The sequence below is a fragment of the Arvicanthis niloticus genome, chromosome 1, assembly GCF_011762505.2.
Source record: "Arvicanthis niloticus isolate mArvNil1 chromosome 1, mArvNil1.pat.X, whole genome shotgun sequence".
NCBI classification, from domain to species: domain Eukaryota; kingdom Metazoa; phylum Chordata; class Mammalia; order Rodentia; family Muridae; genus Arvicanthis; species Arvicanthis niloticus.
The window spans coordinates 53355916-53374606 of record NC_047658.1 but is presented as its reverse complement, the minus strand read 5'-3'; the positions used below and the strand labels follow the sequence as shown (position 1 = coordinate 53374606).

At 42.1% G+C, this 18691-nt stretch overlaps 1 protein-coding gene across 1 annotated transcript; it reads right to left on the bottom strand.

The window, feature by feature from the left end:
- Positions 1-11349: 11349 nt before the first annotated feature.
- Positions 11350-17888, bottom strand: Ramac (RNA guanine-7 methyltransferase activating subunit). The gene is made up of 3 exons (XM_034516938.2): positions 17741-17888; positions 13332-13528; positions 11350-12435 (listed from the first exon to the last, which is right to left on the bottom strand). The coding sequence occupies exons 2-3, from the start codon at positions 13499-13501 to the stop codon at positions 12246-12248; spliced, it is 360 nt and encodes a 119-aa protein (XP_034372829.1). The 5' UTR covers positions 13502-13528; positions 17741-17888; the 3' UTR covers positions 11350-12245.
- Between the last annotated feature and the right edge of the window lie 803 nt (positions 17889-18691).

The window sequence follows — 18691 nt, the reverse complement described above, 5'->3', positions numbered from 1 at the left end:
TCTGGGGTCTGGAGAGATGGCTTAGCTGTTAAGAGTACTGACTGTTCTTTCAGAGGTCCTGAGTTCAATTCCCAGCAACCACATGGTAGCTCATAACCATCTGTAATGGGATCTAATCCCCTCTTCTGGTGTGTCTGAAGACAGCTATAATGTACTCATAAATAAATAAATTTTAAACAAACAACAAAACAAAAAAATCTAAGCCTACAACAAAATCCAGAGGCGTCCTTAAGGGATTGACAAGCAGCTGAGTGATGTCACAGAAGGTTCACTTTCTTTTTGTGTCATGCCAGCTTTATTCTCAGGCCCACTTCACTGAGGCAGAGAGCCCTGGCTCTGGGTTCAAATCCGTGTGAGAGACTCTGTTAAAAGAGGGCAGCTCAGAAGAGTGTTGGTGTTTGTATTTCAGTGTAGCCGCCTGCAGCCACGGACCAAGTAGGTTCACCTGAAAGTGGGGCTGGAAATGAAGAAAGGGATGGAAGGGAGAGAGAAACATGGAGCCAAGAGAAAGTTCTCTGATCAAGGCTCCAAGTTCAATGTTCAGCTCTTCTAATTTAAAGGGGAAGCTCCACCGAACTCCTCCTTGTTTCAGCTGGAGATGGTGGGGAACACATCCTGAGTCACAGCATGTCTCAAGGCAGTTTATTATTCTAAGTTCCTGTAGCGGGTTGTACGTGCAGCCTAGGTGGGTAACTCCACCTAGGTCCTATTATTTGGTCTATTGTGGTAAACAAGGTCTCTCTGGCCTGCTCCAGGCTTGGGGGTAGGGCACATTCCAGAAGTTCAGCTCCCTTCTACCTCAGGCCAAATCAGATCACATGAAGTTTCTAAGCCACCCTCTTGGCAAGAAATGCCCACCCATAAGTAAGTAGCCAGAACCTATGAATATGAAAGAGATTTATCTTAATCATTGTAGGCCAATTAAGGTCCATCCCAAAGCTGAACAGAGAGAGCGTCAGCACACTCTGAAGCAATAGAGAGAAATGGATACCAGAATAAAAAGTAATCAGGAATGGAGGCTGGATAGGAACCAGCAGTTTTTACTACAATAATCTTTTTATTTATTTTATTTATATGAGTCCACTGTAGCTGTCTTCAGACACACCAGAAGAGGGCATCAGATCCCTTTACAGCAACCATGTAGTTGCTGGGAATTGAACTCAAGACCTCTGGAAGAGCAGTCAGTGCTATTAACTCCTGAGCCATCTCTCCAGCCCTTTTTTTCTTTTTCTTTTTCTTTTCTTTCTTTCTTTTTTTTTTTTTTTTTTTTTTTTTTTATTTTTTTTTGAGATGAGGCCTCACCTTGTTGCCCAGACTAATTTCACATTGCTAGTTTCAAGTTCGCCTACCTCAGCCCCATGAGTGCTGGGACTACAGATGTCTACCACCCACCAGCATTATTTGACTTTATGTGGCCATATTTTAACAAGGAACCTTTGTCTAATAATTTTAAAAGAAATATAACAATATTTCCTAACAAGATGCATCACAGTAAGCATAGAGATGGTGCAGGCCAATAATACCACTGTAGAGAGACTGAGGCAGGAGAATTTTGAGTTCAAGGCCAGCCTGGACTGTGTGGTGAATTCCAGTCAGGCCTGCATTAAACAATGAGAGGCTACCTCCAAATAAACCAGTAAACAAAACAAAAGATACATCATAGTGACACTGTCAGGGAACTGGTCCAGGGGCTGTATTCAAGACGGACAGTCCCTTCCTCATCTTCAGCAGTCAACAGCTTCCTGTTCTCACTGATGGGAACCTTGGCCTGCCACAGAAGGCTGGTTAGGCAGCCCTCTTCAGCTGGACCCTGACCTCACCTCAAGGGTACTGAAATAGAGCCAAGTACAAGGACACAAAAACCAATCCCCACCAGCCTTTACCAGGCACTGTGATTCTAGCCTGGCTCCCTCCCACAATCTGACAGTCTTCAGAAAGACCTGGGATACTGCTTTTCTTGTCCTGTGCTATCCTGGGGATCCTGGCTTTGCCAGAGCTATAAATGAGGTTCAAGATAACTGAGGGCTACTGTCAGGCTGGTGCTATAGCCCTGCACCTGTCACCTCTCACTGCCACCATAAGAGACAGTCTCTCCTGCACAAATGTGATAATTTAAATTCTCGAGCCACACATTAGCAGAACTTGAAGAAGGAAAAAATTGTCTCATTCTGCTCAGGAAGCAAAGGCAGATTTTTGAACTTCTGATTTCTGGGGGCCATTCCACACCTTTCCATTGACTGTAGGATGGAGAACCAGAAAAAAGTGGGACCTTTGCAGTGTTTAAGGCCCCCAAAAGCTAAAGACCTGAGTTTTAGAAGGCATGTCTCTAGGCTGTGGACTACAGCATTCTACCACAAATTTTCAAGGATCTGGTTAAATAGTTCCTTAACTGTAAGGCAAAATATAAATATTTAGAACCTACCATGACCCCCAAATCCAGATTGTTTAAATATATATGATTAGAAACTAAAAATCAGAGGTTGGAGAGATGGCTCAGTAGTTAAGAACACTGACTGCTCTGCCATAGAATCCAGGGTTCAATTTCCACCACCCATATTGACAGCTCACAACTGCCTGTGACTCCAGTTCCAGGGGATCTGACACCCTTCACACAGACGTACAGCAGCAAAACACCAATGCACGTAAAATAAACCATAAAAACCCTAAAACCTCAGATTTTCAGTTTACATCCAGGAGGTGGCAGCACAGCAGAATCAACAAATGATTTGATGGTGGCCATCAGTCGTCCTTTCTGCACCGTCATTCTCCACACTTGGATCCTTCTGGTCTTTCCAGAGACGCTTTAAGCTTAGACCATCTTATACAGGACAGTGTTGACTGAGGGCCAGCGAGGCACCCAGCAATCCCAGCTGAGTGCCTTGGAAGACCCAGGGTTCTGAGTCCTTCTCTCTACCCTGCAGCTTTCAGAACCCCCAGCTGGTCAGTGTTCCTGACATCGGGCAAGACAACCGGCCAGGCTCCTAACATGCCAACTTATTTAAGTGAAGAACACACCTGCCAATAGGCTATACAGTGGGGTCTTCTACTGAGAACATTCTGCCCCTTTGTGAAACCCACAAATGCCTTCATTGGAAGGTGTCTTAAGAGAGCCTGGCGTCAGAGCCAGGGAATCCTCGTATACACATAGTTTAAAATAGTAAATCGTTAAAAATAATAAAAAGAAAAAAACAAAACACCAGAGAACTAAAGACCATGCTGGAAACAAAATAATAAAGAGGCTGAAAGTAAGGACAAGTCAGAGAAGCCAGGCCAGAGGAAACTTTCGGCAGCTGCAGAAGTCTAAGGAGAATCAATAAATGTATGCTTAGGACCCCAAATGGATTCTAAGTAAAACAGATGTCTAAAGACATAAGAAAATGCTTGAGCCGGGCGGTGGTGGCGCACGCCTTTAATCCCAGCACTTGGGAGGCAAAGGCAGGCGGATTTCTGAGTTCGAGGCCAGCCTGGTCTACCGAGTGAGTTCCAGGACAGCCAAAGGCTATACAGAGAAACCCTGTCTCGAAAAACAAAAACAAAACAAAAAAAAATGCTTGAGAAACAAAAGAGGACTTTACAGAAAGGTGCAGTGTCCCAGGTGACGTGGGCACAGTGACAACCAGCAATGAGACAACCTAGTAAACGCTGTGACAAAAAGCTGATGTTCAGAGGGAGAGATGGCTTAGAGCAGTGGCTCTGAACCTTCGTAACACTGTGACCCTTTAATACAGTTCCTCATGTTGTGCTGACCCCCAACCATAAACTTATTTTCATTGCTACTACATAAATAATTTTGCTAATTATGAATAATAATGTAAATATCTGATATGCAGGATATCTGATACGTGACCCTCAAAGAAGTCATAACCCACAGGTTGAAAACAGCAGGGTCAGTGGCTCAGACACTCGCTGTGCAAACCCTGACACCTGAGTTCACTTCCCAAAATCCAGACCCATTGTGAGAGGTCCAACTCCCGAGAGCGGTCCTAACACCATTCGTGCACTGTGGCCTGTGTATGCCCATTCACAGACACACGTACTTCACTCACCACCTGCACAATACTGATATCAATGTTAGAGAACTTTTTAATATTTTGAAGTCATAGGCAAAAGCACTTTAATTTTTACATATTGGCCACTTTTGTGACAAGCAATCTGACAAAAGCACCCTTAATAGGGGTTTTGTTTGTTTGTTTTTGTTTTTTGTTTTTTCCAGTTTGGGACAGACTATCATGATGGGGGAGGGCACAGCAGCAGGAGCATGAGGCAGCTGGTCACACTGCACTGTAGTCAAGAAGCAGGAGATGAGTGGCCACGCTCAGCTCAGCTCCTCCTTCTTATTCAGTCCAGGGCATGAGTTCCTAGTGTTTTGAGTGTTGTCTTTTAACCTGACAATTTTTCTTCCTGTTTCTCTTTTCATTCTCTCATAATGATCGCAGCCTCCCCTCCCTCCACTCCTTCACCTCTCCCACCATCTCCCCTCTCCCCTGCTCCTCCATTTCCCTTCAGAAAAAAAGCAGGCCTCTGAGGGATATCAACTGAACACAGCATAGCCAGATGTAACAAGACTAGGCACAAACCCTCATATCAAGACTAATGAGGCAACCCAGAGGAGAAGGGTCCTGAGAGTAGGCAAGAGTCAGAGACACCCCCACCCCACTGTTAGGAGTCCCACAAAATCCCCGAGATAAACAACCACAGCACGTAGTGCAGACCCACGTAGTGCAGACCCATGCAGGCTCCGGGACTGCCACTTCAGTCTGTGTGAGCCCCTGCGAGCCCCTGCGAGCCCCTGCGAGCCCCTGCGAGCCCTGCTTAGCTGATTCTGTGGGCTGTGTTTTAAAGTCCTCTCCACAGAACACAAAATAAAAGCACGGAAGGATATATGAACAAAAGCAATGTAGCACTATCAGTATGTGAAAAATGAAAAGAGAATTTCCAAGTATCTACCAAGAAAATAGAATTTAATTAATGGCAAATCCATACTATATTATGAAAATTACATCATTAGTTTTGAATCTGCTGTTGAATAGGATGGTATCTATTGCACTGTTAAGTGTATGAGAGTTTCATACACTTACATATATATGTAAGCATATATATATGTAATATATATCACCTTACTTTGGCATATATATGTATATGTAATATATATCACCTTACTTTGGCAAGAAAGGAATATGTAATTTCTATAAATCTATGTAAACATTGAAAAACATAAAAGAATATACAGTGGTTGGGTGACAACAACTAATTTTTATAAACCTCATTCACTTCTCACATTTTTCTGCATATTCATGGAGTGTATATAATGAAATATAAAAGAGGGAAAAGAATGCAAAACAACAAAGCCCTTAGCATGGCTTTAGCAATGAGGACAGCTTTGTTTACCTCACTCAGACAAAAAGGCTAGAGACAGGGGAGTTAGAGGCACTGGCAGTGGAAAAAAACCATGAGATCATAATCACATCCTCCCCAGAACTGGTCTCAGGAGAAGACACTGAAACGCAGAGAAAACTTCACTGGTAATTAATACATAGGGTTCTCTGTGCCCCTAGGGACAGAATGAAACACCATCTAAATTAGTTCATCAGCCCGGGAAGACCCTGGAGGGATGTTTGTGTGCTGAACTTTAATTTTTTGAGGCAGTCTTCTGCAGCAGCCGTCATGGCTACAGATACGCTATGTAGTTGAAGATACGATTTCGACCTTCCACTTCTTACACAGAGCCGTTGATTAAACTCGTGACCTTGTGAATGCTCGGCAGAGGCTCTTTAAAAGCTACGCTCCCCAACCCTGGGGTTGAACTAGTTTTTGCATTTTTACTTACAAAAAAAGCTTATACAATAGATTTAAGTTACATTCTTTCCCCCTCCAATACCACCAAGATCCTCCCCACCTTCCCTACCCACCCAACTTTATATTCTCAGTCAAAACACACAGAGTAACCTCACAGGAAAACAAACAACAAAAATCAAAACAAAATTTTAAAAAGGAGAATCAGTAAGACAAAAAAAAATACTAAAACAAAGAATGCATTTAAAAAATGGAGTCTGTTTTGTGTTAGCCAACTACTCCTGGGCACAAGGGCTGCCCTTGAGAGTGGTTGATACACCCAGTGACACTCCATTAGAGAAGACTGATTTTCCTTTTCATGCAGATATCAACTGTATGCAGGGGTTGATGTCATATAGTTTCCTGGGTGGGGCTTTGTGCCTACTTCCTGTCTTCAGTGCTGGGATTTTGTCTGGTTTGAAGCTGTGCAGGCTTTTATCATGCCATACCCACAGAGCAGAGTGTCATTCAACCCTTGTCAGAGCAGCTTCTTTTGGCAGTTGATGGGCATTAACAAAGGGACCCACAACTGGACCGTGTGCACAGTGAAGGACTTTGGAACACTCAGCCCGAAGTGGGATGTCTTCATCAAACCCCTTCGGGGCCTCAAGGCTCAGGGATCTATATGAAAGAGGAGGCAAAGGTGGTAGATGATTCCAAGGAGTCAGAAACAGCAGGGCTGGTGTGCATATGAATTCATGGAGACAGTGAGCTGAACCTCTTAACCCACCCCAGAGAGGCCTTCAAATTTGGGAGGTATGAAGCTGCTTTTGGCCAGGCACCATTATGTGCCTAGTCCCGGGCTATATGCTTGGTTACTTTGTAACTGGTGTCGGATTTGTACTTTTTTCATAGAATATAGTATAATTTGATATGTGTACAGTTTAGCGACTAAATCTGGGTAATTAGCACTTCTATCATCACACATCGTTTCTATGTGTGATGATAGGAACTCAGAGCCTTCAGAGTTATTCTGGAAAGTGTCATGAGTCTTACATTGATTCTATTCAGGGATATTAAAGCCACTTCCCACCACTACTTTTATTTTGGAATCCATATCCAATCCTCTCTATTCCCCTCCCCCACCCCTTCCTAGTTTCTAGTGACCTCTGTGCCTACTCCATGCATTTATGTGGTCAACAAAATTTTCATTTCTGCTGGTGATATATGGTGTGCCTGGCTTCTTTCTCTGAACAGAGTAACCTCCAGCAGTTCTCTCCATGCCGTCACCTTAGCTTCCTCAAAAGCAGCATCAACCAGACTCCTAGAAAGGAAGAACTATTTGCTCTCAAGGTTCCCTTGGGGTCCAATCTAATTAGATCTAGTATTTCATTTGTTCTTTAATAATATAGCAGAGCCCAGGAAGGTTTTTTTAAATCAGATATCACAAAATGTCATGTATAGCTATTGTAGAGTGAAAAATTATAAAGACCATTTTATGAAATATGTATAGGCTTTTTCTTTACCCTAAACCTGAGCAAGAGAATGCAGGTTCCAGAAGGCGGAACTGAATGTAAGATTTCAGGCCCTCAAGCCTCAGGGAAAAGAACCCACCTGTGGGTGGGGAAGGCCCAAAGCAGGAAGACACATTCCTGACCACAAAAAAGATGCACGTCATCTAGGTGGGGCTATGGCCAGAGCAAGTGAGAAATAGTTAATAAATAGTTGGTAAATGACAGGGTAGGGCACAGTGACATGGTAAAACCACATTTTTGAGAAGAATGAGTGTACAGAGTGATTTTCATGACTATAAATTATTCAGGGTGGGTTCTTCTGGAATGTTTCACTATTCTTATGTTATGTATCCTTGGCAACCCCTCACCTCCTCCTCACTCCCCTGGTTTGTGGTTTTCCTCTTTAAAAGACCCCTTAGCCCACCACTCTTGGTCAAACTCTGCTCTTGAGAGAGCTCGTGGTTTGACCTTGGCCAGCCAACTTCCCTAATAAAGCCTCTGCTGATTGCATCCAAGTACGGTGTCTTGGAGTTTGTAGGTGGCCGTGACTTCCCGAGACTTGAGTAAGGGTCTCCCGAGTTTGGAGATCTTCACTATATTTTAATCCTGAAGTATTAATCTAAATATTGACAATGTTAATTTTCTTTTACTGTAGACAGTGGTGCTAACTGGAAGTTCATATCCCAAGTAGGATTAAAAGTTCAAGGTCAGCCTGGGGAAGGTGAAACTATCTCAAAATAAACCATCTCAAAAGGCAGGGCTGGGGTACGGATAGTAGAGTTGCCCAGTTTATCTCCTGTCCTCGGTCTCAACCCTATAGCTCAGGTAGATTTCCACAACCAAATCTGTTTGGATCCTAAGGCCCATGTGTGAAAAGCTTTGTTCCAGCCTGTGGGCTCCTTGGGAGTTAAGGAAGTTCTTGAAAGGGGCTAACCAGACCCAGACCCTTCCCTTATCTCTCTCTCTCATTTTCAAACCATCATGAGGTGAAGCTTCTGCTACATGTTCTTTCCACAATCTACTGCCTTGTCAGGAGCCCAAAGACTAGGGCCAACCATGACAGTAGCCTGAGATCATAAGCCTCAAGTACATGTCACCCTTGTAAACTTCCTCATGTATACCGACTACCAATGAACACAAATTTTAAAAGTCAAGTGGAATAAAAAGGTGGAAAACAATTTAAGGCATAAAAATGTTATGAACAAAGTACAGTACTATGATGGTTTGAAAGAAAACAACTCCCAGAGGCTCCTGGGAGTGGCCCTGTTGGAGTAGGCATGGCATTACTCCTTGTTGGAGGAAGTGTGTCTCAGTCTTTCTGCTGCCAGTGGTTCCAGATGTAGAACTCTTAGCCATGTCTCCAATACTATGTCTGCCTGTGTGCCACCATGCTTCCTACCATGACAACAGTGGACTAAAGCTTTAAACTGTAAGCCAGCACAATGAAATAATTTTCCTTATAAGAGTTGCTGTGGTCATGGTGTCTCTTCATAGCAATAGAGACCCCAAGACAAGTACTTTTATAAGAATTCAAAATTAGTGCCGTCAGTAACCTTCAGAATGAAAGGTCATTTCCTTCTACTTTATCACTCTTAAAACTATCGTGGCTGTCCTTTGAGAGGATCTACCCCAGCAGCTGACTCAGACATGTGCAGACACCCGCAGCCAAATGGTAGATGGAGCTTGGGGACGCTCATGGAAGAGCAGGAGGAAGGATTGTGGGACTTGGTGGGGATAGGAACTCCATAGGAAGGCTCTCAGAGACTGAACCATAAACCAAAGAACATACATGGCTGGACCTAGGCCTCCCCACTCGTATGTAGCAGATGTGCAGCTTGGTCTTCATGTGGGTCCTAAATAACTGGAACTGGGACTTTCCCAAAAGCTGTTGCTTGCCTGTTTGTGGGATATGTTCTAGCTGGGATGTCTTGTCTGACCTTAGTGGAAGAGAATGTGCCAAGCCTCATAGAGACTTGATATGCCAGGTGGGAGGATACGGGGGTGGGTACCCATCTCACCCACTCAGAGAAGGGAAAGGGGGTTGGGGAAAAATTGTGGGAAGGGGTGACTGGGAGGGGACAGTGAGGGGGATGTAGAGTGAATATAAAATAATAATAATAGCAAACTAACATCATTCTGGTTGGGCAGGGTAGCATACATCAGCAGTCTCAGGAGTCTAAGGGCTGCTTGACCCTAGGGGATTTGAGCCAACCTAAGTAACAGAAAATTCCCACTCTTAAATAATAAAAAAGAAAACTGATATTTCTTTACTCTTAATTCTACCATTAGGACCTGTATTTTCCTTGAGGTCTATAAAGCACAAAAGGCAAATTGTATCCTTCTCTGTTAAACATCTGAAGAATGCCAGAAATCTTTCCAGATGCCTTCCTAAACGGCTCCAAAAACCCAAAACCTCCTCTCAAAGCACAAGGTTATTTATAAGCTAGCTACCCCAAATCCTTCTAGCACAGTAAAACACGAGCCAGGAAATTCTTAAATCAAGTCCCCAGCAAGCTGTTCTCAAAAGGATTTAATCTGATGTGTTCGATAATAATCACATTTTAAAGTGAGTGCAATTTCCAAAGTGTGCCATTAACTTTAGCTCAGCTTTTATATAAACTTCTTCCAAACTTGAAGTGTCTACTTCCTAAATATATCTTGTTCTCTCTTTGCAATTTTATTTGAATATACATAAGGAAATGATGCTAAGTCTCCTGCCTTTCCTAATCTTGTTTGTATGTTAGAGAACTCACTATGCAGCCCAGACTAGCCTAGAACTTCTGATCTTGCTTAGGCCTCCAGAGGCCTGGGGCCTGTACTCACACCTGGCCCATCTTGTTATTCTATGTCTTGCACTACTCTGCTTCACGATTTACCAATACTCCCTCCCCACAAATGTTTGTGCTGTACTTTTGGCCTCAGGATTTACTGGTCAGTTTCAGTCCTCAGACTCATCCTTTGGACATTTACAACTCTGCAAGGGTAGCAGGTGTGTTATTAACCCAAAATTGACGTGATTTTTCCTCAAGGTTATAGACCTTTAAAGATGGGACTGGAAATCAGGGCTCCTTCTACCTAAATGCTGTGTGCTGTCTGATATTGATTTCATTCAACTTTTCTTGGCTCACCTTTAAATTATCTTTTTTCATGTTATTTCCTGTCTTACGAAGCAGAAATTATACCTTTTATTTCTTCCTTATTTTAAATGCACAGGGGCAGTCTGAATAATTACTGGTTTAAAAAGAAGCCAGGCAGTGGTGGCACATGCCTTTAATCCCAGCACTCAGGAGGCAGAGGCAGGCAGATTTCTGAGTTTGAGGCCAGCCTGGTCTACAGAGTGAGTTCCAGGACAGCCAGGGCTACACAGAGAAACCCTGTCTCAAAAAAAAAAAAAAAAAAAAAAAAAAAAAAAAAAAAAAAAAAAAAAAAAAAAAACCACCACCACCACCAAAAACCTTCACTTCTTTCCTTTCTTTGTTAAAATATTTCAATCCTGTTAGAAAACAACTTTTCTTCTGCGCATCTTGAGATACATTCCTCACTTCAGCCCTCTTGCTTTAAAACAGTGGACAAATATTTCTGGTGACGTCCACTTTCAAAGATCCTGCAGTGCAGCCAGGTGACTCTTGACTCAAGTGCAGTATCAGAATACTAATACTTGTCTTTATGAAGCCACAGTGGCCCATTGCCTATTGCTATGAGAAGGGTACATGGAAAAGCCTTACTTTATGTTAAAATCTTATTACCTTATTGTGAATACCTGATGTATTAGAAACTTTTAAATAAAATGGTTACCTGAGCGATAGCTCTTTAAGAAGAAGGACTTGATACTTTCAGGTTACAGAGAACCTGGGAGAGTCCATCTCAAGGAGCTAAGAGAAAAGGCCAACTTAGGAAGTTAACTCTTATTCACTATATAAAGGACAGCATAATAAAAAACCAATTAGGACATTACTACATAAATAAATGGGCTGTCAAAACTTAAAGGTAAAAGTTGCCTACATTTTTTATGCAGTTTATTTATTCATTCTTTCACAACTTGGTACACACATAATATACTGAATAAGTATTTAAATATTTTTTATTTGAATAACTCTGTTGTTATCATTAAAATATTTCAAGAATGATTGTTCTGAAGCAAGTGACAGCCTTACTATAGCTGAAAGAGGAAGCATCAAAGGTCAGCATTTGAAAATGAAGATAACCTCACAAAAATCAATACATGTTAAATACCAAAACAGTCAAATGCAACAATATTTACATGAGTATGGTGTTACAGAGCACATCCATTTCTTCCCTGCTGTAAGTTTACAAAAGTCTTGGGATATACAAAACATTGAGTGCTACCCACCATCCCACCCACTGCCACCTCAGGAGGCTGCACTGAAAATGAGTCGTTCCACACAGGGACCAAAGCAGTTCTGGAGTTGACTCACTTATAAACCACAAGATACCATGATCATATACAAACACAGAAGCAACACATTATATCTGTTTTACCTCTCAACTGCTGCTGTAAGGTACAATCCACTGTAGGTAACTGTAGATGTGTTTTCATAGCCCAACAATCCTAGCCTCTGAAACACTTCAGAGGTGGCGCATCTGAGCATGGTATTCTTTCATAAAGCAAAAGCCAGCATTTTAATTAAATTTTTTTATTTATGTGATACAGAATCCTTACAGTCCAAATAAAGAAAACAGACCAAACGCAAAACACTATTAAATCATAAAACAAAACAGTGTGTAAGATAAAGTCAAATATAATCCACACTTGGTACATTTATTCCCATTAATCATCACATTTCTAATAAGATTAGTTTTTTTCAAGTCTCAAGTTCCAAACAATTAAAAACCCATTCTTTAAGATAGAATGAAAGCTATGAACAACAGAAGACACACAAGCATTTAGCACGGTGTCAAAAAAAAAAAAAGGTCTCTGTTAAAAGCTGCCGACATCTGTCAGTAGTAACCATATGGAGGCCGCTGGTTGTGGCCATACTGTGTGTACTGCTGTTGATAGTAGGGCTCTGGTCTCTGCTGTGGGTAGTTGTTGTTACCCCATGACCGTCCATGCCACTGATTTGACCGATTGTCACTTGGCCATCCTCGTCTGTTATCCCTACCTCTAAACTGTCTGTTGTCTTGCAGCCTACCAAAAGAAGACAAAAATATTAACTTCCCCTTAAAAAATAAAAACAAGAAATCAATCCTAGTACAATTGAGTTCTTGATGTAATACACAGTACTTGAGGCTCTTTCTCTGTGGCACAGCACAGCACTAGTCAGATTTTCCTAAGATTTAAGTGATTCTTCTAGCATCACACTGGACACCTTTTACAAGACAGAGGCAAGTAACAAGCCCGATTGTGATCAAACTGACACCTATTAAATGCATAACATCAGTGTCATTTACTGTTTTAAATTACATTTAATTTCCACCTCATTTTATAAAATTTCTAAAGTAATCAAAACAACACCTTCTTTATGATATCAAGTACAAAACACCAGTTTTATAAAGTATATTTGTGGCCTGGTGAGATGGCTCAGTGGTTAAGAGCACTGACTGCTCTTCCAAAGGTCCTGAGTTCGATTCCCAGCAACCACATGGTGGCTCACAACCATCTATAATAAGATCTGATGCCCTCTTCTGGTGTGTCTGAATACACCTACAGTGTACTCATATACATAGAAATGAATAAATCTTAAAAAAAAAAGAAAAAAAATACAAATAAAAATAGCATCATTCTAAAAAAAAAAAAAAAAAAAAAAAAAAAGATATTTGTAAAGAAAACATTAGAGACAGAGTCTCACTGTTTGGCCCAGGCTAGCCTAGAACTCATAATCCTATTGCCTCAGCCTCCCAAGTACTGAAAGAAAGGTTTACATCACTATGCCTGGCTTCAACAAGACATATAAAAGCAAGGATTTATATGCTTATTATGTTCCTGGCACTGGTTGCTACTCTCGCTGGCTTTATGAGCAACTGTATTAAAGCTCTCGTCTCCCAGATCACCCTCTGCATTTATCCTGCAGAAATAACACATACCAGTTGCCTCTATTTCTTTGGTTACCACCAGCTCTGCTATTCCATTCTTCAACAATTGGAGGAGATTCAGGAGGCCTTTTCAAGTATTCCTGGTATTCTTTGTCATCTTGTGTGAATCTACTGGCAAACATCTCTTCAAAAATTGGAATCATTTCAGAAGTATCACTCATCTTGAAGTTCTGTACAATTTTTAAGATCTGTAAGAAAAATAATGCTGATTTGTCAGCTGATGAAAAAACAAACAAGAAGTGAACAATTTTGGATAAAGTATTAATGAAAGTCCGTATGTATTTTTAAATTCAGGATTATAAACATTCACTTCAACAGTTCTTGACTACACTATGCTACTGGAGCCTGCAATACTAAGACGAACAATAAATACCATGGCGATACCTCCCAGAGTCACCAGTCTAGAAGAGACATATTTGAGGCTGGGGAGGATAGTTTAACTGGTAACATGCTTGTCCTGTAAAATCTGAGTTTGCTCTCTAGCAAGTGTATGAAAAGCCAGGCCCAGTGGTATAGGCTTATAATCCCAGTGCTAGGGAAGTAGACACAGGCAGATCCCTGGAACTTGCTGGCCAGCCTAGCTAAATGCTAAGCTCCAGGTTCCAGTTCAAAAATCAAGGTACAAAGCTTGTGAAGAATGAGCCTGAAGTGGACATCTGATTTCCATATGTACCCCACAGGCACACACACATAACAAAAAACATAAAAGGGAGACAGATACGATGTAAACATAAAGGGAGAAGCAGAAGACATCAAGAAATGAAAACTAGAGAGGTAATCCAGGGACAAATTGTGAAAAACATTGTATCCAATGCAAATAATTTTGTATCTTCTGATAGGCAATGGGAATTATGGGTGACTTAAGAAGGAATGAGCCAATGTACCATCTTGTGCCATAATACATAGCTGTAGACAGGAAGCAGAGGCAGGAGGAACTGCAGGCCAACCTGGTCTACAGTTAATTCCAGGCCAGCAAGGGCTATGTAGATCCCAAAGACAAAAATTTTTAAAAGATCCAATTTACTATTTAGAAGGACTGGGTAGAGACTAGTGAAACTAAACTAGAGATGAACATGAACAATGTTTTTGGTATACACAGAGAAGCCAACTAGAAAAGATTACCATACAAGGTAATAGACTAAATATTAGTTTATATTGGCAAGTCAGACAGTGGCATAAAGAACCAAAAAGAAAACTGGATTCAGATATCAGACGATTATTTTATAGTAGTAAGAAATGAAGCACAACTGCAAATGACTGAGAATTGACTATGAGAAATTGTAATTTTTAAGAATCTTGAATAATTGAATCAGTAGCTGAAATCACAGCACTTAGGAGGCTGAAACATAAGAATTTTGGGGCTTGAGACCAACTTAGGTTAAAAAGGAAGACCCTGTCTTTTGCCAGGTGGTGGTACATGCCCTTAATCCCAACATTCCAGATGCAGAGGCAGGCGGATTGCTGAGTTCAAAGCCAGTCTGGCCTATCTGTAAATTCCAAGACAGCCAAGACTACACAGAGAAACCATGTCTCAAAAAAACAAAAAGACCCCGTTTAAAAAACACAAAACAAAACAAAACAAAACAAACAAACAAACAAACAACCCCAGCCCTCTCCCAGCTCCAAACAAAGGTGAATAAAGAAAAAGGGGAAGCTGGGTATAGCTTCCTAAATGTATACTTGTAGTCTCAGCTACTTCGGATACTGACAGATACTGATATTACTTGAACCAAGAGTCTGAGGCCAACCCAAGCAACATATATGAAAACAGGCATTTAGATGCATGGCTATTAAAAGTTATGGGTAACTATTTTATAATCTAATGTAATGTATTATTATTCCAGATCCTGTGGGAAATGAAAAACATAATAAATAACAATAATAAGTAAGATACTGTCTAATGAATATATAAAGTATAATCTGGGCTGGCAAGATAGCTCAGTGAGCAATGCAGAAACAGAGAACAGACTCCCACAAGTTGTCCTCTGACCTTCACATGTGTACCATGACATACAGACCCACACATAAATGAATGTAATAAAAATTAAAAATATGGGGTAGAGGGGAACCAGGAAAGTGCATAACACTTGAAATGTAAATGAAGAAAATATCCAATAAAAAAATTAAAAATGAGTCTCTTAACAGCTGATTTTCCTACATAATATATGGATTCATTAAAAAATAGAGTTTCTTTAGCCTTCTACCTAAAGGAAAAGATTTTGCTTAACTTGCAGGTCTAATCCCCAAGAAACCAGAATATAGAGTTCACTTTTAATCTTCATCTAAGACCTTGAAACTGCAGAATTATATAGGTAGTTCCCACTTCCCAGTCTTCTGTGACCAAGTACTGTTGAGCTTTTCCATCCCCTAGCTTTCCTAATTCAAACTTGGTGTTTCTGCTGAATGCCTCAAACCTAAACCTGGTAGGGAAAATGGCCCATGTTGTAGACCTAGCATTCCTGGGCCTAAGGCAGGAGGATCAACTGAGCCTAGAAGTATAAAACCAGTCTTGGCAAAGAGAAAGGACCAAAACCTATTTTATGATTTGAGATATATTAAACATCATGCTAAAAGCTTAAAACCATAGCTTTCTCCTGATATCCTCAAGTCATTTTTCCCTGTACTAATTACACTTTTAATAAACCTTCTGATAAGCTCAATAAATGGAAGACAGTTTCTTCATTGCTCATCTTTCCTCAAAAATATGTAAGCATTTATAACAGTACTACCGTTATTCCAACAAAAATAAAATAGAATTGCTCACTAAATATAAGAAACAGTACTTAGACATTTTTACCTTTTGGGCTACTACTTAGATTCTGCCTTATTTATTATATCTCCTTGTGTTTGGTATTGGCAAACTAACATTAAATACCAAAACCCAAATGAGTTTAAAATAAATCCAACTAGGTGGAGTATAGTGACACATGCCTTTAATCCCATCACTTGGAAGGCAGAGTCAGGTGGCTCTCTCTGGGTTTGATGCTAGGCTGGTGTACAGAGTACATTCCAGGACAGCCAGAGGACAGCCAGAGCTCTGTAGAGAGACACTGTCTCAAAACAAGACAAGGAAAACTCCCAACTAATTAAAAGTGTCTGCGATTCCAAACCAACCACAGAAGCCACTAGAAGAAGGCCCCCCATTCCCAACTAAGTAAATTCACAAGGTAAGGAAAATGCACTACTCTATTCTCCCCATACCCTACCACATAGGCATCTTCATATGTATTCATGAGAGTGGAATTGAAACAAAACCTTAATGCAAGCTTTACTTGACACAAGGATTTGAGACAACTATACTGTTTAATGTTTAGGTTGATTAAATATGGGCTGGGGACAACATTACCAAAAGACAAAACTAACGTGGAAGAGGGAAAACTGAAGAGGCCTCAACAAAGAACCACAGGCATCGAGCGAGCTAAGGAATGCTAAGAACAAGAGAAATAGTCTTCTCAAGGGAAGAGCACACCAACTGGTTATCTAATGCTATACATGATCAGCCCTGAAAACACACATATAAGTAACAGTGTACGAACTGAGCATGTTGTATCTATCTACCTATGTACATACATATAACTACTAAAGAGACTATGAACTGAAAGAGAGCTAAGGGGGATAAAACGGAAGGTCTGAAGGTAGGAAAGGGGAAAATGTTATTAAGATATATAATGTATATTATATTTATTGGTATATGTTTAATTAGCATAAGTAAATATATTATACATATTTAATATTTCCAAAGGACCACAGATCAGATCCCAGCACCCCCGGTGAGCAGCTCACAACTGCCTGTAATGTTGCTCCAGGGGATCCGACGCCCTCTTCTGGCCTCTGTGGGCACCAGCACACACAAACCGCAAACAGACAATTCTTTTTTTTTTCCCCCAAAGACGTGGGAATGAGTATTCACAGGCCTCGATTAAAAAGACTCAAGAACCTCAGCCCTAGCAGCCCAAAGAGGAAACTCGCTCTTCCACTGAAGAACTACTAGAGGCGACGAGCCTCATCGTCTCGGTCGTCAAAACTAACAAGCGAGTTCAAGCCCCAGTAACTTCAGGACGCACGTTCTTTGTCGTTGTGGCCGACACCTTTCATTGTACTTGAACCCCACTAATCTCTTCACCACAGATAAAAACACACAGGACTTTGGCTGGGGTCCTCCAACCCTGGCTCGGCTGCTCTTGCAGAAGTGAGCCGAGGGGAACTGACTGAAAACTGCGTTCCCCAGCTCGATCATCAGACGACAAAGCGGCTCCTTCCAGAAGCGCCTTAAAGAGCCGACCTGAGGGGAAAGGCTCCGAGGAGCAGCGACCTCCGGCCTTCCCTGACTCCCAGTCCCAGCCCCCCCGTTCCCTCCGCCGCCCCGGATGGGAGATTCAGCCGCCAAGGGCTGTGCTCACCCTTCCGGAGACGCACTGGAGAGCCCTCGGTGTCCACACAGCAGCACTCCACACCACTCTCCAAGGTAACCAAACGCTCAGGACTCCCTCAACTACCCGACTTCCGCTTCCGGAGCGCGTAAGTCGGAGTGGCTTGTCAAATCTCGCGATATCTAGAATTCGGCGCATTTTTTTCCTCCCGCCACGCCCCTCGCATTTGAACTTTGGCGCGACCCCTGGGAAGCTACCCTAGGTCGGACAACGTGGCGAAGGTGGGCAAGGCAGTCTTTTCGCAGCCAGCCTGCTGGCCGACGGATAAAAGACGTCGCCATCTAAAAAGTCCCTCGGTCTGGGAGCGCCTGATGCACCGGTAGGGAAAGCCTGAGAATAGGACTAGCAGGGAAGGCTGCTTGCGACCCCGGCGTCAATGGAGACCCAGAAGCCGGAGCCCGGGCGGCGCGGGTGAGGAGCAGACGCTACTGCCGTGCTTGGGCGATGCCGGTTCTTAAATGGCCTCGGCCGTAAGGTTGCTGCGCGTCGTTGTCGATGTGCTGAAATGCATCCACCCCTCCACTGCCCGTATTCCGCTCCCTCCCAAAGTCTTGGCTGTTCTCGGGTGTTGGCTAGTGTGGAAACGCCGGTGTAACTTGACTCTTCTCAGATTGCTTCCCGCGCCCTCTCCTTGGGAATACAATCACCCTGGAAAGTTTAGTGTCGAAATTGGATACCTTTTCTTTCCACGCCCCAGTCAGACGTCACGTTCTGTTGTTTGGTCCTTGTAGCTCCGGCATCCATCCACTCCCATAACCCATTGCCACCACCTCATCCAAGTTCTCACCACAATCCCTGAACAGTGTAGCATTTTCCTTACCCATACCCTTCTTCCTAAGTCACTCCTCTCACCAGCATATCTTCACACAACTGCCATAGATAAATAGTCATATTCAAGCACAGCTGGGATTCAGAATATTC